This window comes from Bos mutus, chromosome X, assembly GCF_027580195.1.
Source record: "Bos mutus isolate GX-2022 chromosome X, NWIPB_WYAK_1.1, whole genome shotgun sequence".
Lineage (NCBI taxonomy): Eukaryota > Metazoa > Chordata > Mammalia > Artiodactyla > Bovidae > Bos > Bos mutus.
The window spans coordinates 69,959,450-69,987,259 of record NC_091646.1 but is presented as its reverse complement, the minus strand read 5'-3'; the positions used below and the strand labels follow the sequence as shown (position 1 = coordinate 69,987,259).

Below are 27,810 nucleotides of genomic sequence, written 5' to 3'. Positions count from 1 at the left end.
CTTTCTCTGTCTGACTTATTTCACATAGCATAATGGTCCATCCATTTGTCTCAAATGGCAAAATTTTATTCTTTCTTTTTTTATAAAGGCTGAATGGTTCACTGTATACATAGACCACGTTTTCTTTATACATTCATCTGTTAATGCACATTTAGGATGTTTCCATATCTTCAGTCAGTTCAGTCACTCAGTTGTGTCTGACTCTTTGCGACCCATGAATTGCAGCACACCAGGCCTCCCTGTCCATCACCAACTCCCGGAGTTCACCCAAACTCATGTCCATAGAGTCGGTGATGCCATCCAGCCAGCTCATCCTCTGTCGTCCCCCTCTCCTCCTGCCCCCAATCCCTCCCAGCATCAGAGTCTTTTCCAATGAGTCAACTCTTCACGTGAGGTGGCCAAAGTATTGGAGTTTCAGCTTTAGCATCAGTCCTCCCAAAGAACACCCAGGACTGATCTCCTTTAGAATGGACTGGTTGGATCTCCTTGCAGTCCAAGGGACTCTCAAGAGTCTTCTCTAACACCACAGTTCAAAAGCATCAATTCTTTGGCGCTCAGCTTTCTTCACAGTCCAACTCTCACATCCATACATGACCACTGGAAAAACCATAGCCTTGACTAGATGGACCTTTGTTGGCAAAATAATGTCTTTGTTTTTGAATATGCTATCTAGGTTGGTCATAATTTTCCTTCCAAGGAGTAAGTGTCTTTTAATTTCATAGCTGCAATCACTATCCTCAGTGATTTTGGAGCCCAAAAAAATAAAGTCTGACACTGTTTCCACTGTTTCCCCATCTATTTCCCATGAAGTGATGGGACCACATGCCATGATCTTCATTTTCTGAATGTTGAGCTTTAAGCCAACTTTTTCACTCTCCTCTTTAACTTTCATCAAGAGCTTTTTAGTTCCTCTTCACTTTCTGCCATAAGGGTGGTGTCATATGCATATCTGAGGTTATTGATATTTCTCCCAGCAATCCTGATTCCAGCTTGTGCTTCTTCCGACCCAGCGTTTCTCATGATGTACTCTGCATAGAAGTTAAATAAGCAGGGTGACAATATATAGCCTTGATGTACTCCTTTTCCTATTTGGAACCAGTCTGTTGTTCCATGTCCAGTTCTAACTGTTGCTTCCTGACCTGCATATAGGTTTCTCAAGAGGCAGGTCAGGTGGTCTGGTATGCCCATCTCTTTCAGAATTTTCCACAGTTGATTGTGATCCACACAGTCAAAGGCTTTGACATAGTCAATAAAGCAGAAATAGATGTGTTTCTGAAACTCTCTTGCTTTTTTGATGATCCAGCTGATGTTGGCAATTTGATCTCTGGTTCCTCTGCCTTTTCTAAAACCAGCTTGAACATCTGGAAGTTCATGGTTCACGTATTGCTGAAGCCTGGCTTGGAGAATTTTGGGCATTACTTTACTAACGTGTGAGGTGAGTGCAATTGTGTGGTAGTTGGAGAATTCTTTGGCGTTGCCTTTCTTTGGGATTGGAATGAAAACTGACCTTTTCCAGTCCTGTGGCCACTGAGTTTTCCAAATTTGATGGCATATTGAGGTGAAGCGCTTTCACAGCATCATCTTTCAGGATGCAGATGACACCACCCTTATGGCAGAAAGTGAAGAGGAACAAAAAGCCTCTTGATGAAAGTGAAAGTGGAGAGTGAAAAAGTTGGCTTAAAGCTCAACATTCAGAAAACGAAGATCATGGCATCCGGTCCCATCACTTCGTGGCAAATAGATGGGGAAACAGTGTAAACAGTGTCAGACTTTATTTTTGGGGGCTCCAAAATCACTGCAGATGGTGACTGCAGCCATGAAATTAAAAGACACTCCTTGGAAGGAAAATTATGACCAACCTAGATAGCATATTGAAAAGCAGAGACATTACTTTGCCAACAAAGGTCCATCTAGTCAAGGCTATAGTTTTTCCTGTGGTCATGTATGGATGTGAGAGTTGGACTGTGAAGAAGGCTGAGCACCGAAGAATTGATGCTTTTGAACTGTGGTGTTGGAGAAGACTCTTGAGAGTCCTTTGGACTGCAAGGAGATCAGCCCTGGGATTTCTTTGGAAGGAATGATGCTAAACCTGAAACTCCAGTACTTTGGCCACCCCATGCGAAGAGTTGACTCATTGGAAAAGACTCTGATGCTGGGAGTGATTGGGGGCAAGAGGAGAAGGGGATGACAGAGGATGAGATGGCTGGATGGCATCACTGACTCGATGGACGTGAGTCTGAGTGAACTCTGGGAGTTGGTGATGGACAGGGAGGCCTGGCATGCTGCGATTCATGGGGTCGGACACAACTGAGCGCCTGGTCTGATCTGATCTGATATAATTGAATATTATTTTTCAAATGATACTCTCAAGTTTCATTTGACAGTATCATTCATTCAGTCCATTTATTCCTCACAGAACACTTTACAGTTCTGAAACTCAAGAATGTTCTTGAAGATGTCTGGTTATTCATGTATTTCCAGAAATCAATGGCTGCCACCTGCCTAATCTTTTTAATTTAAAAAATTTTTAAATTGAAGGATAATTGCTCTATAGAATTTTGTGCTTTTCTGTCATACATCAATAAGAGTCAGCCATAGGTACACCCATGTCCCCTCCCTCCTGGACCTCTATCCCATCTCCCTCCCCATCTCACCCTTCAGCCTGTCACAGAGCCCCTGTTTCAGTTCCCTGAGTTGTGTAGAAAATTCCCATTGGCTATCTGTTTTACATATGGTATTGTAAATTTCTGTGTTACTCTCTCCATACATCTGCCCTTCTCCCTCCTCTCCTCCCACATAGCTCCCCATAGCTCTGTTCTCTATGTCTCATTTTCCATCACTGTCCTGAAAATAAATTCATCAGTGCCATCTCTTAAGATTCCATATGTATGTGTCAGTATACAGTATTTATATTTCTCTTGGTGACTTACTTCATTCTGTATAACCAGCTCTAGGTTCGTCCACCTCAGTAGAATGGATTCAAATGTGTTCCTCTTTATGGCTGAGTAGTATTCCATTGTATATATGTACTACAGCTTCTTTATCCAAACATCTGTCATAAATAGTGCTGTAATGAACCTTGGGGTACATGTGTCTTTTTCAGTTTTGGTTTTCTCAGGGTATATGCCTAGGAGTGGGATTGCTGAGTCATATGGTTGTTTTATTCCTAGCTTTTCAAGGAATCTCCATACCATCTTCCATAGTGGCTTTATCAGTTTACATTCCCACCAGCAATGCAAGAGTGTTACATTTTTTCCACACCCTCTCCAGCATTTGTTTTTGTAGACCTTTTGATGATGGCCATTTTCACTGGTGTAAGGTGGTATCTCATTGTAGTTTTGATTTTCATTTCTCCAATAATTGAGAGATGTTGAGCATCTTTTCATGTGCTTGTTAGCCATCTGTATGTTTTCTTTGAAGAGATGTCTCTTCAGGTCCCTTTCCCACTTTTTGACTGGGTTGTTTGCTTTTCTGGTATTGAGTTGTATGAGCTGTTTATATATTTTGGAAATTAATTCTTTGTCAGTTGTTTCCTTTGCTATTATTTCCTCCCATTCTGAGGGTTGTCTTTTCACCTTGTTTGTAGTTTCCTTTGCTGTGCAAAAGATTTTAAGTCCCACTTGTTTATTTTTGTTTTTATTTCCATTACTCTAGGAGGTGGGTCATAGAAGATCTTGCTTTGATTTATGTCATCGAGTATTCTGCTTATGCTTTCTTCTAACAGTTTAATAGTTTCTGGTCTTACATTTAGGTCTTTAATCCATATTGAGTTTATCTTTGTGTATGGCGTTAGGTAATGATCTAATTTCATTCTTTTGCATGTAGTTGTCCAGTTTTACCAGCACCACTTACTGAAGAGGCTATCTTTGCCCCATTGTATATTCTTGCCTCCTGTGTCAGAAATAAGGTACCCAGGGATGCATGGGTTTATGTCTGCGTTCTCTGTCTCATTCCATTGGTCTTTATTTCTGATTTTGTGCCAGTACCATACTGTCTTGATGACTGTAGCTTTGTAGTATAATCTGAGTCCAGGAAGGTTGATTCCTCCAGCTCCATTCTTCTTTCTCAAGACTCCTTTGGCTATTTGGGGTCCTTTGTGTTTCCATATGAATTGTGAAATTTTGTGTTCTAGTTCTGTGGAAAAATGCCATTGTTAATTTGATAGGGATCTCATTGATTCTGTAGATTGCATTTGGCAGTATAGGCATTTTCACAATATTGATCCTCCCTACCCAGGAACATGGAATATCTCTCCATCTGTTTATGTCGTCTTTGATTTCTTTCATCAGTGTCATAGTTTTCCATATACAGGTTTTTTGTCTCCTTAGGTAGGTTTATTCCTAGATATTTTATTCTTTTTGTTGTAATGGTGAATGGTATTGATTCCTTAATTTTTCTTTCTGATTTTTCATTGTTAATATATATGAATGCAAGTGATTTCTGTGTATTGACTTTGTATCCCAAGTCTTTGCTGAATTTACTGATTAGCTCTAGTGATTTTCTGATAGTTTCTTTTGGGTTTTCTATGTATAGTATCACATCATCTACAGACAGTGAGAGTTTTACTTCTTTTCCGATCTGGATTCCTTTTATTTCTTTTTCTTCTCTAATCCCCATAGCTAGGACTTCCAAAACTATGTTAAATAATAGTGGTGAGAGTGGACACCCTTCTCTTGTTCCTGATTGTAGAGGGAATGCTTTTAGTTTTTAACCATTGAGAATAATGTTTGCTGTGGACTTTTCATATATGGCCTTTACTGTGTTGAGGTAGATTCCTTCTATGCCCATTTTTTGAAGAGTTTTAATAATAAATGGGTGCTGAATTTTGTTGAAGGCTTTTTCTACATCTGTTGAGATGATCATATGGTTTTTATCTTTCAGTTTGTTAGTATGGTGTATAATGTTGATTGATTTGCATATATTGAAGAATTTTTGCATCCCTGAAATAAACCCGACTTGATCATGGCTAATGAGCTTTTTAATATGTTGTTGAATTCTGTTTCCTAGAATTTTGTTGAGGATTTTTGCATCTATGTTCATCAGTGATGTTGGCCTGTAATTTTCTTTTTTTCATATTGTCTTTGCCTGGTTTTGGCATCAGGCCTGGTTTTGGCCTGATCATGGCCTCACAGAATGAGTTTGGAAGTGTTCCTCCTGTGCAATTTTTTGGAAGAGTTTTAGAAAAATAGGCATTAACTCTTCTCTAAATGGTTGATAGAATTCTCCTGTGAAGCCATTTGGCCCTGGGCTTTTGTTCTTTGGGAAGATTTTTGGTCACTGTTTTCATTTCAGTGTTTGTAATTCAGTTGTTCATAATTCCTATTTCTGGTTCAGTTTTGGGAGGTTGATCTTTTCTAAGAATCTGTTTCTTCTAGATTGTCAATTTTATTAGCATATAGTTGCTTATATATTCTCTTATGATCCTTTGTATTTCTGTGTTGTGTGTTATAACCTCTCCTTTTTCATTTCTAGTTTTGTTAATTTGATTTTTCTCCCTTTTTTTCTTGATGAGTCTGGCTAGCAGTTTGTCAATTTTGTTTATCTTCTCAAAGAACCAGCTTTTAGTTTTATCAATCTTTGCTATTGTTTCCTTCATTCTTTTTCATTTATTTCTGCTGTGATCTTTATGATTTACTTCTTTCTGCTGACTTTGTTTTTTTTTTGTTTGTTTGTTGTTGTTCTTTCTCTAGCTGCTTTGGATGTAGAGTTAGCTTGTCTATCTGATGCTTTTCTTGTTTCTTGAAATATAATTGTATTGCTATAAACTTCCCTCTCAGAACTGCTTTTGCTGAATCCCATAGGTTTTGGGTCATCATGTTTTCACTGTTATTTGTTTCTAAGAATGTTTTGACTTCCTTTCTTATTTCTTCAGTAGTTCAGTTTGGTCACTCAGTTGTGTCCAACTCTTTGCAATCCCATGGACTGCAGCATGCCAGGCCTCCCTGTCTATCACCAACTCCCAGAGTTTACTCAAACTCATGTCCGTTGAGTCAGTGATGCCATCCAACCATCTCATCCTCTGTCGTCCCCTTCTCCTCCCACCTTCAATCTTTCCCAGCATCAGGGTCTTTTCAAATGAGTCAGTTCTTCACATCAGGTGACCAAAGTATTGGAGTTTCAGCTTCAGCATCAGTCCCTCCAATGAATATCCAGGACTGATTTCCTTAAGGATGGACTGGTTGGATCTCTTTGCTGTCCAAGGGACTCTCAAGAGTCTTATCCAACACCACAGTTCAAAAGCATCAATTCTTTGGCGCTCAGCTTTCTTTATGGTCCAACTCTCACACTCATACATGACTACTGGAAAAACCATAGCTTTGACTAGACAGACCTTTGTTGGCAAAGTAATGTTGATCATAACTTCTTCCAAGGAGCAAGCATCTTTTAATTTCATGGCTACAGTCCCCATCTGCAGTGATTTTTGGAGCCCCCCAAAATAGTCTGTAACTGTTTCCACTGTTTCTCCATCTATTTACCATGAAGTGATGAGACTGGATGCTATGATCTTAGTTTTCTGAATGTTGAGTTTTAAGCCAGCTTTTTCACTCTCCTCTTTCACTTTCATCAAGAGACTGTTTAGTTCTTCTTCACTTTCTTCCACAAGGGTGGTATCATCTGCATATCTAAGATTATTGATGTTTCTCCTGGCAATCTTGATTCCAGCTTGAGCTTCATCCAGCCCAGCGTTTCACATGATATAGTCTGAGTATAAGTTAAATGAGCAGGGTGATAATATACAGCCTTGACATATTCCTTTTCCAATTTGGAACCATTCTATTGTTCCTTGTCCAATTCTAACTGTTGCTTCCTGACCTGCATACAGATATCTCAGAAGGCAGGTCAGGTGGTCTGGTATTCCCATCTCTTTAAGAATTTCTTCAGTAACCTCTTTGTTATTTAGTAACATATTGTTTAAGTTTGTGTTTTTGCAGGTTTTTTTCCCTGTAGTTGATGTCTAGTCTCATAGCGTTGTGGGCAGAGAAGACACCTGATGCAATTTCAGTTTCCTTAAATTTACTGAGGCTTGATTTGTGGCTCAAGATATGGTCTGTCCTGGAGAATATTCAATATGCAATGAGAAGAAAGTGTATTCTTCTCCATTTGGATCAAAAATCCTGAAGACATCAATTAGATCCCATTGGTCTAATGTTTCATTTAAGATTTGAGTTTCCTTATTGATTCTGTGTTTTGATAATCTGTGCTTTGGTGTAAGTGGGGTGTTAAAGTCCCCTACTATTATTACGTTGCTGTAGATTTTGCCTCTTACACCTGTTAGTGTTTACCTTCTGTATTTAGATGCTCCTATGTTAGGTACATAAATATTTACAATTGTTATGTTTTCTTGGGTTGATCCCTTGATCATTGTATAGTGTCCTTCTTTGTCTCTTATAATATTCTTTATTTTAAAGTCTATTTTTTTTCTGAAATAAGGATTGCACTCTGGCTTTCTTTTGGTTTCCATTCACATGGAATATCTTTTTCCATCCATTTACTTTCAGTCTGTATGTGTCTGTAGGTCTGAAGTGGGTCTCCTGGAGGCACCGTATAAATAGGTCTTGTTTTTGTATCCAGTCAGTTGTGTATCTTTTGGTTAGTGCATTTAATCCATTTACATTTAAGGTAATTATTGATACATATGTTCTTATGGACATTTTCTTGATTATTTTGGGTTTGTTTTTGTAGGTCTTTCCTTTCTGTTGTATTTACTGGCTATGTAAAGTCCCTTTAGTATTTATTGCAAGGCTAGTTTGGTGGTTCTGAATTCTCATAACTTCTGCTTGTTGGTAAAGCTTTTGACTTCATCAATTTTGAATGAGATCTTTGCCAGGTATAGTAATCTTGGTTGTAGAGTTTTCTCTTTCAGTACTTTAAATATATCCTGCCATTCCCTTCTGGTCTACAGAGTTTCTGCTGAAAGATCCTCTGTTAATCATATGGGTTTTCTCTTGTATGTCACTTGTTGTTTTTCCCTTGCTGCATTTAATATTCTTTCTTTGTGCTTAATCTCTGTTAGCTTGATTAATATATGTATCAATGTGTTTCTCCTTGGGTTTACCCTGTATGGGACTCTCCGTGCTTCTTGGACTTGATTGGCTATTGCCTTTCCTATGTGGGGGATTCAACTATAATTTCTTCAAAAATTTTCTCAGTGCCTTTTTTTTTCCTTCCTTTGGGACCGTATAACTCGAATGTTGATTTGCTTAATATTGTCCCAAAGGTCTCTGAGGCTATCCTCAATCTTTTCATTCCTTTCCCTTTATTCTGCCCTTCAGCAGTTATTTCCACGACTCTATTCTCCAGCTTACTTATCTGTTTTTCTGTCAGTTATTCTGCTATTAATTCCTTCTAGAGTATTTTTAATTTCAGTAATTGTGTTGTTCATCTCTGTTTGCTTATTCTTTATTTCTTCTATGTCCTTGATGATTGTATTAACTGTGATAAATGCTTCTTGCATTTTCTCCATTCTATTTTCAAGTCTTCAGAGCATCTTTACTCCCATTATTCTGAATTCTCTTTCAGGGAGATTGGTTATTTTCTCATTATTTATTTGGTCTGGTGAGTTTCTGCCTTGCTCTTTCATTTGTACTCTACTTCTCTGTCTTTTCATCACTTTTTTCTGACTTGCTCCACTTGAGGTCTCCTTTTCCCAGGCTTTAGGGTTGTATTACTCCTTCCTTTTGGTTTTTGCCCTTGGAGGGAAATGTTGGTTGGGTTGTTTGTGTTGATTTATTGTTAGGGGTGACTTGTGCCTGTGTTCTGAAAAGCAAAGCTTCAAGCTAGGCAGGCCTGCCTCTGACTTGGGATCCAGACATCAAATCTTGTTTTCCCCAAGTTGAATTTTTTCAATTTTATCACAATGCCTGTCTTGGAGGGTCTCCTGGAGAGGCAGGGAGGCGAATGTAGCTCTCTCTGGAGTCATAAAAGCTGATGGCAGACACAGCAGGGGCCTATGTGCACTCTGGCTGGAGTCAGAGGCAGATACTTTGGGCCCCTGATATGGAGACCTGGCTCCACTCAACAGCCTGTAAGTTTCAGTGCTGGGACGCCTCAGTCCAGGGAACACAGCCCTTCCATCAGCAGACATGCTGCCTAAAATGACTTCCTAAGTCCATAGCCATCTCTGGACACACCCCTTAACTCAGCCCTGCCCACCCCCTTATAACTATTTTGATAAATGTAAGAAGTTAGTGTTATTATACTAAACACAGCAAAAAATTAAAACAAACTTTAAGTATGGCATTCTAATTGAAGGAAATGAATTTAGACATTGTACAGCTGTGTTTTAGTCATCAGAAGTCTTACAGAAATTTCCAGCTGTCTTTGAAAGTTCATGTGCTGAGTGCTATCTCCAATGAGGCCATTCTGAATTGAGAATGGTAAAACATAAACATGAGACACACAGAACACAAAGCTTCAGCTGCCTACCCATGAGACCTGTTCCCAAGTGAACCCCTTACTTGAACTTGGGAATATTTGCTAGCAGTGTTTTCTCTCTTATGAAGTTTCTCTCCAGAAGCAACCACAGTCAGTGAGCCTAAGGAGCATTTGGCATTTCCTCAGAAGATGTCCTCATCAGCTAGAAACAGATCAGACTGACTCTTTCAACTACGTAATCATTTTCCTGAAATCATAGACTCAGTTTCCAAATGCTGTGGCAACCAGGTAGTTGTGGCACCAGCCAATCTGCTCTGTGTAATTTGTCATATTTTAAAGCTTCTACTCGCATTTTGTATCTGCAAGAATGGAGAAAGTGGCATGTGCAGACTGAAGTAGAATATACCATGAGGACAAAACACTCATCTTTTTGTTGTTGTTGTTGTTTAAGCAGAACACTCAATTTTCTACCTTATTTTCTAGTTTTTATATTATAATATTGAAAATGGGAAAGGATACAAATGTTAAAAACTTCTAATTGCTAAAGAGCACTGAGAAAATGGGAACTAGCACCTAAAATAATAAATACATATATATGATTAGGTATTTTAAAAAACCAGAATCATTTAAAATCCCCCAAAATTACCTGAGTCAGCTTGTTAGTATAGCAGTTAGTAGGTTCAGTATTTTAATTCACTACTTAGAACTCTAGGTCCTTTATCGAAGGAAGGTCACATAGTTAGTTTACACTGCACACTACATGTGGAGGAGCATGCTGCTGCTGCTAAGTCGCTTCAGTCGTGTCCAACTCTGTGCGACCCCAGAGACGGCAGCCCACCAGGCTCCCCCGTCCCTGGGATTCTCCAGGCAAGAACACTGGAGTGGGTTGCCATTTCCTTCTCCAATGCATGAAAGTGAAAAGTGAAAGTGAAGTCGCTCAGTCGTGTCTGACTCTAGCGATCCCATGGACTGCAGCCTACTAGGCTCCTCCGTCTATGGAATTTTCTAGGCAAAAGTACTGGAGTGGGGTGCCATTGCCTTCTCCTGTGGAGGAGCATAGTGGGTAGTAATTTTGCCTAGTGTTATACAGCTGTAATGCATTCCTATATGAGCACAAACTGATGGAGGCTTGCATCTGTCCACTCGTTCCATTGTTTCTAGTGAGCATTTGCTAAGTGGGAACTGGGTTGTACCCTCCTCACACCATGTCACTGTCACTTTTCCTGCCTCTGTGGTGGCTTATTTGATGCCTTGTTTGTTTTCCACAGTGGTAATGGATGGCATTACATGTTGAAGGGTCTTAAACATTGTGAGGGAAACCATGACCCTGCTTAGCTTGACCACTCATCCCAGTGGCTGGGCCTGTGGCACCTGAGCGGGTTGGCTGTCCTTTCCAAAGTGTTCAGGATGGGGAACACATGTATGCCTGTGGTGGATTCATTTTGATATTTGGCAAAACTAATACAATTATGTAAAGTTTAAAAATAAAATAAAATTAAAAAAAAAAAAAAAAACAAAGTGCAGATGACTCCCAGAAAGTGAGGCAAGTGACATTTACACACAAGGGTTCTGAAGAGGCTAAATTACTTAAAAGTCTGAAGGTTCTGAATATGTGCAAACTGCATACTGTGCTGGTTGAGGCCAAAGGTCAGTGTTACTACACTGCTACTGGAGGGAGTGGCGCTCCGGCTGGCCCATCTCAGTGTTGTAAGACCTCACCTGTGCAGAGGTCTTAGGTGCACAAAGACAGGCACTGGTGCTAAAACTAAAGGCCTCATGATCTCAAGAATCTTCAGAGCTTCTGGGATGCATTTTCTTTTTAGGAATGAAGGAAAATTCTCCCATTTTTGAGCCATTCTTTTATGTCAGTTCTACAAAGTTGCATGTAACTTCTGGAGCCTATTATACAGAGCGAAGTAAGTCAGAAAGAAAAACACCAATACAGTATATTGATGCATATATATGGAACCTAGAAAGATGGTAACGATAACCCTATATGCGAGACAGCAAAGAGACACAGATGTAAAGAACAGACTTTTGGACTCCATGGGAGAAGGCGAAGGTGGGATGATTTGAGAGAATAGCATTGAAACATGTATGTTATCATATGTTAAGTAGATCGCCAGTCCAGGTTCGATGCATGAGACAGGGTGCTTAGGGCTGGTGCACTGGGATGACCTTGAGGGATGGGATGGGAATGGAGTTGGGAGGGGGTTCAGGATGGGGAACACATGTACACCCATGGCTGATTCATTTCAATATACGGCAAAACCACTAGAATATTGTAAAGTAATTAGCCTCCAATTAAAATTTTCAAAAATTTATATGTAAAAAAAATATTTTTAAAAAGATAGTGAAAGTGAAAGTTGCTCGATTGTGTCCGACTCTTTGCGACCCCATGAACTATACAGTCCATGGAATTCTCCAGGCCAGAATACTGGAGTGGGTAGCCGTTCTCTTCTCCAGGGGATCTTCCCAATCCAGGGATCAAACACAGGTCTCCCTCATTGCAGCCAAATTCTTCACCATCTGAGCCACCAGGGAAGCCCTGTAAAAAATAAAGTTTTGTAAATGTTTAGTATTCTGCTAATTTGATTTTGAATTGTAAATGTCAAGTATTGTTTAGGGAGCTTTATTATACTTTGTTAAAAAGGCAAACTTGTACATTTTTATAATTTTTTATGAGTAAATTTAATGTACCAAAAATTAAAATTAAAAAAAGAAATCAAAGCAACTAGCTCTTGCGGTAGTTACGTTTGAGTTACACCATGTGGTTTACACAGCTGTTTTCATGTAGCATTTGCCCTGCTCACTCCAGTCCTGCAGAAAGACAAGATCAGGCATTGTTTCTGAGTTCCTGGTGAGGACATGAAGGGGTTATAAAGTTAGCAGATATGTCTGGGGTGCAGTTCTGGTTCTATCCTAGGAGTTTTGTCTGTCCCATGTTTTTTGTTGTTGTTGATGTTGTTTTACATGGTACAGTTGTGAATAGGTTTAGATATAATGGATTGCTTGACACCTTTGTTTTCTGTTTAATGCACACAAAGTACCCCTCTGGTACTTTTGTTAATAAGCAGATGAAAAAAATGAGATCACAGCTCCAGCTGCTCTCATGTTGATAAACCATCTCTCTTGCTTTTCTTTCTTATCTGACAAATGTGTTAATTCAGTAGACATTAAGTGGTATTTATGGAGTGCTTGGGAATTTTACAGGACTTGTGTACACACTTTCTGTGCTGAAGTAGGTTAGGCGGTTAAGGGAAGGCGAAATGTACTCAGAAATGTGTTCAGCCACTGATCTGGATTGCATGCTGTTAACTGTCAACAAAAGGCGGGGCTAACGAGCTGTGATTTGGGAGTTGGGGGAGACCCCAGTGGGACTTAATCTTTGGTTAGATGCTGTGCATGCGAAAGGCTAGGTTGGGGCATTCCAGTGAAGTGGAGCTTGATTTGGGACATGTGGGGAGATGAATTTGGGAGGATGAGTAGGAGGGTTATAGAAAAAGGACAGCTGGAAGAGCTGACATTTGGTTCTTGAAGAACCACAACAGAACTTAGTGCTTGCTTATTCCCTGCTTGTGGAGCCGTACGATGAAGGAGAGGTTTTGTCACCTTACAGGTCTGTATGTGTTTCAGTCCTGGGGTGGGGCTGAAAGACGGCAGGACTGGCCAGGCTGTTTGTGGTTTATGTAGGCTTTTACGGAGCGCTTTTAGCAAACTTGTATTTGCTGAATGATGAAATCCTGAGTGAAACCACTTGTCCCCATGGCTGCTGGCGCTGACTCTTTTCTGTGGAGCAAATGAAGTCTGAGACTGAGTGGGTTTATTATTAGGATGATGAAGCTCTCTAAGTCAGAGTCCCCCTTTTGGGAAACACACAGCTCGCTCCCCTGCCAGGTGCTTGGCTGCTCTTTACGCGAGAGGTTCACATTTTGTGGATGTGAAGGGGACACTGAGCCTTGATATTGCCCCTTGTCCACATCTCACCTTGTTCTTGCCAGAATGAGGATATTCTCTGATGTCTAATCCCTGGACAGGGATTTGCTGGTCCACGTCCATTGAATTCCTTTACTTTTACCAACGAGAGCTCATTTCTAATATCATGTTAATTAAACCACTCATTTTTCCAATAAAAAGTTATTTCTGATATTTAGTAGACCTGGTATCAATCAAGATGTGATGTGTATGTGAAAGATGTGACTGGCTGACCGGTCTACAGTGGGACCCTTCCTGATTCAGACCTGAGAATCTGAGTTCTTGGATAGGGGCAGTGAGTGTCCCTAAAGGTGAAGCTTAAACTAACTGATATATACATTGTATTTTACTGTTGACACTGAAGAATATTTTATGCAGTTCTTCAATTAATTTGCAAAGCAAATTTTTGGAAATAGCAATGCCTCTCCACTGGTTAATTCAAGTTCAGTGTCAGCATGGTGTTTATATCATGTTTTTTATTTTTGTTTCTACCACTCAATTACTCTCTCTGTTCTATTTGCTGTGTTGATCAAAAGGTTTAGGGAAATATACCTGTGAGTAAGGAGGATGTCAGGAAGAGAATCCAGGGCTTGTGTGCATTGGTGCCTGCATCCTGAAGCACCTGTTACCCTGCAATCTTAGCGGGCAGTTTCCAAGGGTGTCTGCAGCCTCAGAGTGGCCTCCTTTCTATGGTTCCCACTTGGCTTCCTGGCATGAGATGTAGCTATGAGCCTGCTTCTCATTCTGTCCAGATTCTGTTGATCTCCAGCTGGGAAGAGCTTTCTTTGCAAGATCCCTGTCCAGTTCTTTTTTTCTTGGCAAGTTCACTTACTTTTTTATAGTTCCTCTCCCAAACTGGTCCCGACCTGGATTGAGGATAATTAGTTTCCTGGGCTTTCTGTTCTTGAAGGCAAGGAAGCTGTTTATTGTCCTTGAGTGCCCAGCACTGCCTGTTCTCTGATTTTGCCAAGTGTTTACACAGATTTCAAAGGTACATCATATTCCAGTGCATTGAAGACGCTTAGTCAGGGGACTCTGTGATCGGGTGGATTTTCTGACCTTGTAATTCCCTGCAGACCCACATGGCCTTTTACCTCCAAAGAAAGAGACTAAAATTTTACCATAGGAGTTGAAACACATATGGTTATGAAAACAAAATGTGTGAAAGAAAGTTGATGTGATGAATCTACATTGAATAGTATAAAATGCTGTTTCATGTTTTATGTATGTTTGCATCTATATATATGCCTATCACACATATATTTATGATAGAAATGATGTTGCAATTATCAATCAAGAAGACTCCATTTTTCATGATTGAATTAAAATAGCTTAATTTTTTTTTTTTAATATAGCAAGATCAACTTTACACCTGGGCTGCAGTTAGTCAACCCACACACTCACTGGATTATATCGAAGGGCAGTTTCCTAGGAGAGTCCCAGCTGCTTGGCCACCATCTAAACCTCCTGATGAAGAACACAGGCCTAAGGATGCTGACACAGGTAGGCCCACGGGAAGAGTGTATGTTCTGAAAGTAACATCAAATCTCTGTGAAGCACCTGCTGAGTAGTGAGTCTGGGTTTCTCTTCCAAGTATTTCTTAGATTACAATCATCATATAAATCAGGCTAAATCACTGGGAAGCTTGTTAAATTGAAAATTCTTACCCTCTATCTTCATAGTTACGGGGACTGGGCAACTAGAGCTATCCAGTTAGTACTGTGTGTACAGAGTCTGAGAACCACTGCTTTGGGGTCCAGCTGAGGCCCCCACCTGGAAGGAAGCCACCCACTGTATGGGCTGAAAGCTCAGAGGGGAACTTTCTGTCTGTTGGCTTCAGAGGCGGCAGCCACCTCACCTCCTTCCCTGGCTCTTCCCTTACTATTCTCTTTGAGCTTTTGTTGGTTTTTTCCTTGCCTTCAGAGATAATTGATAGAGGCAAGATGAAGCTATACATTCTACTAAATCTAAACTTTAAGTAATTTAAAAAATCATACATTGTTCAGATGTAATGTTTGGGTTTTTTTTTGTCCCTTGTGTTGTCCTAAAGTGTTTTGTGTTATTCTTGAAGTACTTTGAAGGTAGCATGACATTGACATCAGCTTTTTATGGAGCCCAAAGCTAGAAAAGCAATTCATTGTATTGAATTAAGAATTATATTTGTGTAACAATGTTTTTATGGAATTTGATTGTCTTACTCCTTGCGTCGTTTTTCATTTTAGCTTAATAAAATCACAGCTTCTTCTTGGTGGACTGATCAGGAATATTGGCATCTAATCCATCAGGGAAGAGTAAATAGAAGGGCATTATTACAATTCAGAAATCTCTCCCTCATCAAATTTTCCTAAATGGTATCATAGCATGGTGTTAGAGTTAAGAATTTGGTATTTTATTCCCATTGGTTTATTGAGAGAAAGATGTTGGGTGGATGCCTAGCTGGGACCTCTGTAAAGAGTGTGACCAGGGAGCATGGACTCTGCTGTGTATCAGCTTGTAACCTCGGGCAAGTTTCCTAACTTCTGTCCTTGTTTTCTGCACCTGTTAAATGGTAGTAAGGATAACACCTACTGCATATGGATACTTTGAGAATTATCTAAGTGTTAAAGCATAGATTAGCATCCAGAATGCAGTCATTATATTCCTCATGAGTCCCTGTAAAGCCAACAATGGCCCACACCCTCAGTGACTTTATTTCAGACTCCTGTCCAAAGATCTGCAGAGGGGGCCTCCTGCTCACAACCTCTGTTTTTCTCCTCATCCCGAAGTGATGCATTTACTTCTTCTTTCTTTGCACTGAGGCACTGACTGGGGGCCCACACCCAACCTTGTGTACCCCTTTTTAAAGGCCCATGCTTTTGAAACAGTGCTTAGTGTTTACTTGATGGACTATACTTTCTGAAATGAACCACAAACAAGAGGTGTGACATAAGAAACATGTTCTATGTAGGGCTTTGACTTTCTTTGGGTACAGAGAACAGTTGATCAAGGGCCAAGGTAGATCTTCAGAGATGAGAGGGTGCTTATGTAACACCTGAAAAAAACGAGCATGTAAAACAATTTAGTTTTAAAGGGAAAATTATATAACTTAATGTATTTATCCTATTAAATACACTTTTATTTGTTTATGTCAAAAGTTACTTCAGTTCAGTTGCTCGGTCATGTCCAACTCTTTGTGACCCCATGGACTGCAGCATGCCAGACTTCCCTGTCCATCACCAACTCCCAGAGCTTGCTCAAGCTCATGTCCATTGAGTCGATGATGCCATCCAACCATCTCATCGTCTGTCATCCCCTTCTCCTCCTTCCCTCAATCTTTCCCAGCATCAGGATCTTTTCAAATGAGTCAGTTCTTTGCATCAGGTGGCCAAAGTATTGGAGTTTCAGCTTCAGCATCAGTCCTTCCAATGAACATTCAGGACTGATTTCCTTTAGGATGGACTGGCTGGATCTCCTTGCAGTCCAAGGGACTCTCAAGAGTCCTCTCCAACACCACAGTTCAAAGGCATCAATTCTTCAGTGCTCAGCTTTCCTTCTAGTCCAACGCTCATATCCATATATGACTACTGGAAAAACCATAACTCTGATTAGACAGACCTTTGTCAGCAAAGTAATGTCTCTGGTTTTTAGTATGCTGTCTAGGTTGGTCATCTTTCCTTCCAAGGAGTAAGTGTCTTTTAATTTCATGGCTGCAGTCCCCATCTGCAGTGATTTTGGAGCCCAAGATAATAAAGTCTGTCACTGTTTCCATTGTTTCCCCATCTATTTGCCATGAAGTGATGGGACCAGATGCCATGGTCTTAGTTTTCTGAATGTTGAATTTTGAGCCAGCTTTTTCACTCTCTTCTTTCACTTTCATCAAAAGGCTCTTTAGTTCTTCTTCTCTTTCTGCCATAAGGATGGTGTCATCTGCATATCTGAGGTTACTGATATTTTTCCCAGAAATCTTGATTCCAACTCGTGCTTCATCCAGCCTGGCATTTCACATGATGTACTCTATATATAAGTTAAATAAGCAGGGTGATAATATATAGCCTTGACATACTCCTTTCCCAATTTGGAACCAGTCTGTTGTTCCATGTCCAGTTCTTACTGTTGCTTCTTGACCTGCATAAGATTTCTCAGGAGGCAGGTAAGGTGGTCTGGTATTCCCATTTCTTTAATAATTTTCCACAGTTTGTTGTGATCCACACAGTCAAAGGCTATGGTGTAGTCAATAAAGCAAAAGTTGATGTTTTTCTGGAAGTTACTTACCGGTTAGGAAATAGCTAGGTGTAGCTACAGTAGAATCAGTCAATTTCATTGAGACATATTTTAAGTTGTTCATGTCTTGTGTTTTACACCAGTGATTAGGGTGATGTTTTCATTTTTTTCATCACTAGGTTGAACTTCTCAACTTTAACTGAAACATTTATATTATCCTCTAAAATTTTAGGGCAATTAAAAAAAGTTATGAAACATTTTATGTTACTGATTTTTTTTTTTTTTTTTTTTTGTAAACTGGAGGAATGCTAGACAGAAAGTTAATTAGTGATAATATGAATTTTAGTTTGGTAAGAGATGATAGTTGGAATTGAGGCCAAGACGTTTGCAAACTAATTTTTTCTTTGTTATTCGATATAACTTGCAAAATGCCAGAGTAACAATTTTTAATATAGCAATTTGTCTCCTTTTAAAATGTGTATTCTTAAAGAGGATGATGGAGATAAGTAGAAAATAGTTTAATGTAGTGACTTATTTTTCTCCAGCTGATCTGTTAATAAACCCAAGAGCCCAGTAACTGTTTTGTCCAAAATGGTCTAATGGCCCTTGCTAAAACTTTTCCTACTGTGATTCTGTGGGATTCTGCAGGGCATTCTCATTCTGGGACCATAAGCAGGCAAGTGAGAATGTCAGTAACACTGAAAACCATGCATAGACCCTACGTTTTTTGAAAAATACATATTAATTGCAAATACTGATAATATGATTATTAATGGTGATAAACTATTTCCAGTGCACTTGACTGTGATCTGTGTGTAGTGACTTTACAGCTAAAATTACTGTTTGTAGCATGTGGTCCCTTTCAGCTTTGTTTTAAAGTAAAACAACTCACTGATTATTTTTCTTTCTGAAGAAGAAAGACTTGTGGTTCTATCTTAGAAAATTGACAACTTGGTTTTCCTTTGACTTTTCTTTGGCCTTTTGGCTCTTCTTTACACTGGTTACTAATCCCCATGTGTGCATGCTAAGTCATTTCAGTCGTGTCTTACTCTTTGTGAACTTATGGACTATATCCCGCAGTCTCCTTGTCCAAGGGATTCTCCAGGCAAGAATACTGGAGTGGGTTTCCATTGCCATCTTCCCAACCCAAGGATTAAACTGGGGTCCCTTTGTCTACTGCATTGGCAGGCAGATTCTTTACCCCTAGTACCACCTGGAAAGCCCCACTAATCCACATGGCAGGCCAATTCAGATTCGTGGTGCTGCCTTTTCTGCCTTTCTCAGGGACTGCACTTCTGTTTTTCCACAATCCATTTTGTGAAACTGGTTTTCTCCACCTTCATCTACTGGTGAAGAAACTGACCTTCCTCTACATGAATCTAGGTGCAGAGGCTGCAGTGAGGCCTCAGGGGTTGTGGGTTCTTGGGGATCTTCGGTTCCTACAGTGTCTTTGTGTTTCCTTCACAGAGAAGCCTGAGGTGCTGAGGCTGACCATCTGAAGTCCATAGAGTGAAATCTCCTAGAAGGACAGGCTGGAAAGGAAGTTAGAGACTAATGTGCTTGCTCCAGAAGTTTGTAGCAGAAACGTTAATAAGAAGAGATCCTTTCCAGTTATCTTTTCTCCTTATCTTCTCTCTCTCCATTTCCCTTTACTTATTTGATGCAACCCACCCCGACCACGGTGGTTTTTCTGGAGCCTCCTGGCATTTTATTCATATCTCTATCATGTGAATTACTTAGGTTTAGATCTGATCTGTATCTACTATCTGTCTTCTGTGTAGACTCCCAACATTTCAAGACCTTTGGATACAGTATATACTTAAATATTGAGTGAATAAATGAAGATCTTTTGCTGAAAATATATAAATATTAATAAAATATCTACTTAGCACATGAATGCAAGTATTATATTTGATGGAATTCTGTGTGTGCTGAAAGAGCCTGAGGACCATTTTAAGGGCTCATCACCAAGCTCCAAATGTTATTTGATAGATTTATGCAGAGAGACTTAATTTTAGTTTTGAATTCGTGGAGAACAGGGTCAAGGTGTGAGAGTGACTTGATCATTCTTGGTGCATCTTTGGAAAATCAAGGCCGTTATCTTCCTTTTTTGTAAAAAAATTAAGTATATATGTTTATTTGGCTGTTCCTGGTCTTAGTTGCAGCACATAGGATCTTCATTGCTACATGTGGGATTTTTAGTTCCTCAACCAGGGATCAAACCTGGGCCCCCTGCAGTGGGAACATGGAGTCTTAACCACTGGACTGCAGAAAGTCCCTTTTTTTCTTTGTTTGAATAAATGCTTTCTGAAAAATTTAATTTTATTTATTTATTTCTGGCTGGGCTGGGTCTTTGTTGCTATGTGCAGACTTTCTCTAGTTGTGGAGCATGGGCTCTAGGCACTCCAGCTTCAGTCGTTGCAACTCGTGGACTTACTTGTCCCTTGGAATGTGGGATCTTTCTGAACCAGGGATCAAACTCCTGTCCCCAGTATTAGCAAGTAGATTCTTAACCACTGAACCACCAGGGAAGTCCAAGTCCATTATCTTTCTTTAAAAATGTGAATGGTCAAGAGATTGAACAGACGACTGATTTTACAAAAGCAATTTGGGCACAGAAAATCCTGGAGGAAAATATAGAAGGATAGCTGGTAGAAACATGACAAACTTTTTGTATAGGAATCCTAAGACCTGTGTTTACTCGCTGGCTGAAAGAATGGTAATCCACCTTGATTCCAAAAAAAATATGAGCAGCTTATGAATATGTGAGGTATACAAAAAGATGAGAGAGGGAAATAGATCAAATTGAAAGGAATTGAGTATAGCACTGAGGTGAACCAAAATGCTGAAATGAATTTCAGAAGGACTTGCAGTTTTTAAAGGTGGTTGACATTTATCCCTCAGGTTTAAGGTAGAAAGGGAAGTGGGAACACAGCTGGATCATGCCCCATGGCTGTGAGATGAAAAGAAATAGTCTCAGAAGGACAACTCTTCTGTCCTCTAGTATCCAAAAGAAGTGTTTCTATGGCTTCTAAATAAAATAGCTTCTGTGGGATGAAATATACTGTGAAGTACATTCTCAACTGATTTCCAGGTTTGTCCTGATGCTTGACTCCATGTTCACTTGAGGAAAAGCAGAGATTCTGTAAGGAGCCAGGGGGTGTTATCTCTCAACCTGCCACCTGACACAGGAATAAAATGCTCTCAAGCAGATCAACCATGTCTCCTGGAGATGATTTTCCATGTTCAGTTTTTGTTAAATCAGCCCATGTTCAGTTCAGTTCAGTTGCTCAGTTGTGTCTGACTCTTTGTGACCCCATGAACCACAGCACACCAAGCCTCCCTGTCCATCACCAACTCCTGGAGTCCACCCAAGCTCATGTCCATTGAGTTGCATATCCTATTAAATTGATTTTTGAATCAAATTGATCATTAGCTATAATTTTCCTGTCCATTTTTCTACAGATGTAAACCTCATCCAGGTGTATTTTTGCATTTTTATTTATTTGTTCCACTGGCTTATTTGTGATGACAAAGAGATCATTTTTGAAGCATATTTGGAATTGTGGAGCACCCAGAAATTTTTGTGAGGTTTTTTTTTTTTTTAATGGAGCATTTAAATATTTGTCAGGAATGTTCTTTCTCCCACTCTACTTCAGACAATAATGTTTTTTTAAAACCAGTCTAGTTTCTTGGACTTCTAGTTGGATGGCTTCACCGACTTGAAGGATGTGAGTTTGAGTAAGTTCCAAGAGTTAGTGATGGACAGGGAAGCCCGGTGTGCTGCAGTCCCTGGGGTGGCAAAGAGTCAGACCTGACTGAGTTGCTGAACTGAACTAAACTGAGCTTCTTAACCCTTAGGAAGGGTGGGTGGAGGAGTTGGCAGTTTGAGATGTGCTCTTGAGAGCTCTCCCTGGGTCACTCTGAAAACACCTGTCCTGATGATGAAGAGGGACTGTCTGCGGATGCAGGGCTGACAGAAGGCAGTTCTGAAAAGCTCCCCAGTTTTGGGAGGAGGGGTGGGAGGCCAGTGCCCTGGTAGTTTGCATGAGGGGTCCACACTCTGAGGACACTGGAACACGGTGGGTTTCTCCCCTACCTGCCCACCGGCTCCTGACTGGCCCAGTACTCAGAGGCCCTTCACTGGGCAGAGCCCAGCCTGTGTGTCCCTCGGTGGGCAGCCCTTTGTGAGTTTTCATGCTTCCCTTTACTCTTTTGCTTCCCCTTCCTTCTTTTTCCTTCTTATTCTTCTTGTTTCCCTTCTCCTCAATGTTTGTTTTTCTTTCTTCTCTTGATTATTCTCATTTTTCCCCTTACTTTGTAGCTATTCTGTACATTTCTTTCACCTTAAAATCTTGACCCTCTAGAACTCCTGTGCTCCAGCTTATGATCTTGAAGAGAATATTTTGATGTATAAATTTCTCCTAGGCATCATAACACACTGATTCAAGGAAGTAGTGAAAGAGGTGAGGGTGAGAGGATGAACTCAGTTCAGATCAAAGTTTACATGTAGGTGTTCAGAACAGTGGAATATTGATAACACTCTCTAGTTCTTTGTTTTGGTGAGGTGGTGACATTCTTTTTACCATCAGAATCCAGATGTTTGCTTTTTGGAGCAGGTTGCATGACCTAGGACTATTAAACAACAACAACAACAACAAAAAACAGGAAACACTGTATGTGTCTCTAAGGGAAAGGCTATTTGTGACCCCCCTAGAGACCCTGTGGGCTCTGCCTGCATCGCCTGCATAGACAGAAAACAAAGAGAAAATGTCCTCGTTTCTACAAAGCCCCAGGGTCTTGTCTCAAGTCTGTTGTTTTGGAGGATTTGAAGATGATTAAAACCAGCAGAAAACAGAAGTGTTCTAGAGCCTAGATTTGCTTTAATATTAACTGTCCTCACTTTGATGTTAAAGATCTTTCTTCAAAAATGGCCAGCTCTTGTGTTGAGTTCAAAATAGAGATCTGTCAGTATAAGAGAAAAATCTTTTGATTAACTTAGTGAAATATAGTATTTGGGAAAACACTTGTGTATTAAAGCTGTTTGTTAGTATTGTTGCCACAGTGATACCTGTTGGTGAGTGATTATGCCATGCTGTTCTCAGTGATTTTGTTCTGAAAGATGTACCCTGAACTTAGGTGCAGCCCTAGCAATGGCATGGTGACCTGTGCCCTGCTCAGCACCCACTCTCCTGGGGCTCCTGCTTTGTTTCTGTGGTTTCACCATCCTTTGGTCTCACCTTTCATCCCCTCACACAACACTCAACAAATATTTCACACATCTACTGTGTGTCAGGCACTGTTCTAGGTGCTGGGGAGTCAGTAAGGAAAAGAATCTACAAAGTGTCTGTCTTCATAGAGTTTGATTTAGTCAGGTAAGATAGAGAAATAAGTTGGCAAACAAGTGAATTCTATAGCATTTTGTTTGAGGATTGACTTGGTGGAGAGAGCAACAGGGAATGGGGTGCTCCATGGAGCAGGGAGAAGGAGGGTGTGTGTGTTCAGAGATCCTCACACACCCAGATCCCCTGGAGGGAGCAGGACTGTGTGCACAGGGCAGCAGGAAGGCTAGTGCGGCCAGACTGTGCTTAGCAGGTGGGGATGGCACAGAGGGTGGGGTGGCGGGAGAGGAGAAGGCCAAAGGAGGCTCGTGGGGCCCAGGTGGAGACCATGCTTTAATCCAGGTGAAATGAACTTTCAATGAAGTTTAACAATACGTTGTATGATTTAAACCATGAATGCCTTTTACTTTTTCTGTGCATTGTCACATATGTGAACTAAAATGCTGCTAAATTAGAAAAGTCTGAGGTATCCCCCAGAGTGATTTCTATGTGTTGTCAGGCATCTGGTCTGTGTGCCAGTCTGGGATGGGGAGCAATGGGACAGTGGGGAGACAGACTCATCTTTGTCTCCCTACCAGCTGTGTCTGGGCCTCAGTTCCTCACTGCGATGCAAGGATGGACAGGAGAAGTCCTTCTCAGACTCCAATCCACGATCACTGGTAGTTCCTGGAGGCTCTTTATGTCTTTATTTTTGTAACTCCCATGTAAGCTTCACAGAAAGCATCCCTTAGCTTAAAAAACAGAAGGAAACATAGCCTTAGCTATCCCTTAGGTTTTACAGCATGAAGAAGCTGCAGTCCCATAGTTTCTGTCTCAGATGACCAGGTCAGTGCCTATTTTTATTATTATTATTATTTTTAGTTTATAATCAGCTGTCATTGATTTTGTACCCAGGACATCAACAGGCATCCTTCATCACTGTACAGACTTAAAGAGAAGAAGCAGTGCAGTCCCATAGATTCTGTCTCAAGATGAAACAATCATTGAGATAAGTAATCATGACTGATGTGTAAAGAAGGGCATAGTGCTAATCTAATTTTAAAAATACCTAATGACAACTGTCAAAAGTGTGTTATATGTACTGGTGCCTCATGTCCTCATAACCCCGTATCCTTCCAGGCCTGGGTGTTTGGGTGCTTATTGTGGTACAGATATTAAGAGTTTCATTTTCTGATCAAAGAAATGAAAATCTATCTTATTAGATCTTCTTCCTTTTCAACCCAGACTCTCAATCTGCTGTTTTAGAAACTCCGAAAAAATGTTCAGATGCTGCTCAGCAGGTAAGAAGACTTAATTAGGCTGTGGAATCCTTTTCTCTCGTGTTTGTCTGCCTTATCTTCCATTTGCCCAGCCAGCTAGGCCACCTGTGTTTCTCAGCCTGCAGGAGACTCCAGGCAGGTGGGTGGGTGTTTTGTTCCATTCAGACTTGGCCAAAGAAATCAGCCTTGAAGTGGCTCTGGGCACAAGCTCCTCAGAGCCCATATCATTCCACATCCAGCCAGAGAGCTGGGCCACAACTGCTGGCTCCACTAGGAAACAGTGGCCATTCAGGTGTCGTGTGGAAATGTGTCTGGTTGAACTAATAATCATATGGATATGATTTTTTTTAATGTCCAGAGCTTTTTAAAAATCAAATTATATTCTTAAGTTGATTTGGTGAATGAAACTTTAGTTAGTATCTGTTTAATTTCCATAGAAACTTTCTTCTTCTGTTACTAAAGAAGTCAAATCTAATGTCTTCTTTTTCTTGCACCAAAATGCACCTCCTGAAAAAATAAGAAACATTTATATGGAATAGTAATTGGGGTTAGCAGTTGTTCTTTTGGATATAAAATCATTTTTAAAATTTGTTTATATATTTTCCAACTATAATTTGAAAATAACTTAGTATTATAAATTACGAGCATGAAGCATGTTCTCTGGAGGGGGGGTCTAGATAGAAAATTAGATGGCTCTTGCCCAGGTTCCAGGCCCAGGTCAATTTCTGGTTAGTGATGGCATACTATCTGGGATATGGTGTTCTTCTCTGTAAAAATCAAAGAATCTGATGATTTTTGAAAACTTTTCCAAGTATAAATTGACTCCCCTTTTCAAAAAAAGCAGCCCTGCAGCGTACATGGAAGTTTGCTCCTCCTGGAGGAGAAATAGAGATAAAAATTGGTTGAGAATTTCATTTTATAAATCCTCTGGTGCTTTTCAGAAATATAGCTAGACAGGTCACTTTGATAAGAGTAAAGATACTCTTAAGAATAATGTCATAAAATAGGTTTCCCCAGCTTCTTTTTTTTTTTAAGAACAGAGACCTCTGTCAGGCTGGGGTACTTGGAGAGGTCTGGTGGACTCAGCTGGAAATACATTACCTTGTAGTTGTTCAGTCACTAAGTCACGTCCAACTCTTTGTGACCCCATGGACTGCAGCACGCCAGGCTTCCCTGTCCTCTGTCTCCTGGAGTTTGCTCAAATTCATGTCCATTGAGTCAGTGATGCTGTCTAAGTTTAGTGATTAGTCAAGAGTGAATATAATGAAGAGGAGTAAAAAGAAATAATCAGAAAAATTTATGCCCTCAAAATATCTCATTATTCTTGCAGCAGTTTTTTGTCATGACTATGTTGTAAATTATCTAATTTGAGATAATATGTTAGATTTTTCTAGTTCTTATCTTCAGGGTGCATATTATTGAATTCTCTGTTACATTGATAATCCCAAAGAAAACCTGAACAAAAAGTATTCTACACTATCAACACATACAACGTTGCTCTGTGTATTAAGATTTCATATAGAATAATATAAGGTAGATATTCATGTGTGTGTATAAAATTATAGTGATTTTCCATTTTTCTTGAGCTTTGAGCCAATAAATAGTATGTGGAAAACCTGATGAACTGGGTAATTTTAAAACACCTGATGTTATAGTCTGGAAACTCATAAGCAAAACAGACTAATTTAAATTTCATGCCTTCTCATTTCCTTGTTGCCAGTGAAGTATCTAGAAACTGAAAAATGCAGTAAATTAATTGGGAGGCAGTTGAAGTCAATCACTCAGTAGTGACATCATTTACTCTTGGAGTCCCTGGCTCTTTGTCATTAGTTTACTTGAGGACAGGTTCTTTTCTGTGATGATATGTGTCTGTTTCATAAAACCTGAAATAACAGCCCTAAGAGGGATTTGGGAAACTAGAAACCTGTGTACTGTGCACCTGTTATTTTACTGTATTATCTTAGGCAATTCTTATAATAACCCTTTAAAGTCATTTTTATTAATTCATATTTAACCGATAGGAAAGTGACATTTGTAGAAATTAACTTGCTTTCGGTCAAAAATTGATAAAGGGTAAGAGTCATGATTTGAACAAGAGGTCTGACTTTGTACCTCATGTTCTCTCCACTATGATAAAATCTAGACTTTCATGCATGTAATTTTCCTATGGCTATTTAATACCATCTCATGGCAGAATCATCTAATGATTATATGAGAAATTTAACTTATCCTATTTATACCATACATAAGAGTCTGATGTCAAGATTTGTTTTAGAAGCTTAGATTGAAGCTGAGTGGATCAAAGATACATGTTTAACTTTCTGCTAAATTGTGTCCATTTCTCAAACTTTAGTGCTTCACTACTCTTGAAAAATGTGCAGCTCTGTCTTTCGTGTAACGCACCTTGCTTCTAGTTACTAGACAGCAGTCTGTCTGTCTGTCAGCTGCCCTTGCAGAGGAAGTGAGAGGCTTCTGGCCAGTTTGCTCTGTGACTGATGGGTGTGATGAGTGCAGAGGGTTGGTCCCTCCGTGGAGGTGATGTGGCTGGTGTGTTCACTCTGTTTTCTTCAGGCACCTGTTCTCTCCATTCAAGTGCTCTGGAGTACACTTAATTGGTTTTGACTTTTGCTCTTTCCCTGTACTTAATAATTCTGAGAACTCCATATCCCTAGACAAGGCCCAAGATTCCTAATGCCTCTTCTTAGCTGGGAGGGGTGGAAGGCTCAGGAGTTCTCTGTGCACATGGGGAGAGACCCGCTGCTACCTTCCGGTGCTGTCACCCCAGGCCCATGGGTTAGGAAGTTTTAAAACAAAGCTACTTTCTTTAGACCCCACTTACTGATTATTTTAATAAAAATAATATGATTTGAGGGGCTTCCCTTGTAGCTCCGTCGGTAAAGAATCTACCTGCAATGCATGAGACCTGGGTTCGATTCCTGGGTTGGGAAGATCCCCTGGAGGATGAAATGGCTACCCACTCCAGTATTCTTACCTGGAGAATCCCATGGAGAGAGGAGCCTGGTGGGCTACAGTCCATGGGGTCGCAAGTCTAATATGATTTAGTGACTAAACCACCAATATGATTTGAAAGCTACCCTAGCTAAAGAGTTATGTCATAAGACAGAAACAGGACTGTCTGTATTCTGTATTTTTTTTTATTCTTTGGCATTTGAAATACTATTTAAACTGTAAATTCGTTTACATGCTACAGTATATGAATAGCCAAATGTCAACTATAGTCTCTAAAAATGTTTACTCCTATGTTAAAGATTAATTTATGGTAGTTAAATTGGTTACTGCCTAGTTTTTAACTTATTTTTTGCTTTTGAAGTTACACATAAAATATGTGCTTCAAAGCATTGTCCTAACACTCTCAGTATCTTTCTGATGTAAATGGACTAGCTGAAAGGTAAATAGAATAAAATTTGACCTTTGAAAATTCTGGCTTTGGATAGGAATTGATTAACATCAGGAAATTTAACATTGGGTCTTCCTATACATTACGGTATTTATTGAGAACGTCACATCTGTTACTGAGTGTTAGATAATGAAAAAATTAAACAAAATTAGTACTCTCTTACCCTTTACATTATATGCAAATAAATTCTCAAAGGTCAGGAAAATGTGTACGATTTGAACTCAGTCCAGTTTTAATCTCC

At 39.9% G+C, this 27,810-nt stretch overlaps 1 protein-coding gene across 1 annotated transcript in view; it reads left to right on the top strand.

Annotated features, from left to right (window-relative positions):
* The window catches only part of FMN2 (formin 2), a 159,134-nt gene that overhangs the window by 31,710 nt on the left and 99,614 nt on the right, over positions 1-27,810 (top strand). Inside the window, exons 2-3 of the mRNA XM_070366590.1 lie at positions 14,706-14,853; positions 24,117-24,172. Of these exons, the coding sequence (XP_070222691.1) occupies positions 14,706-14,853; positions 24,117-24,172 (204 nt within the window). The remainder of the gene's footprint in view (positions 1-14,705; positions 14,854-24,116; positions 24,173-27,810) is intronic.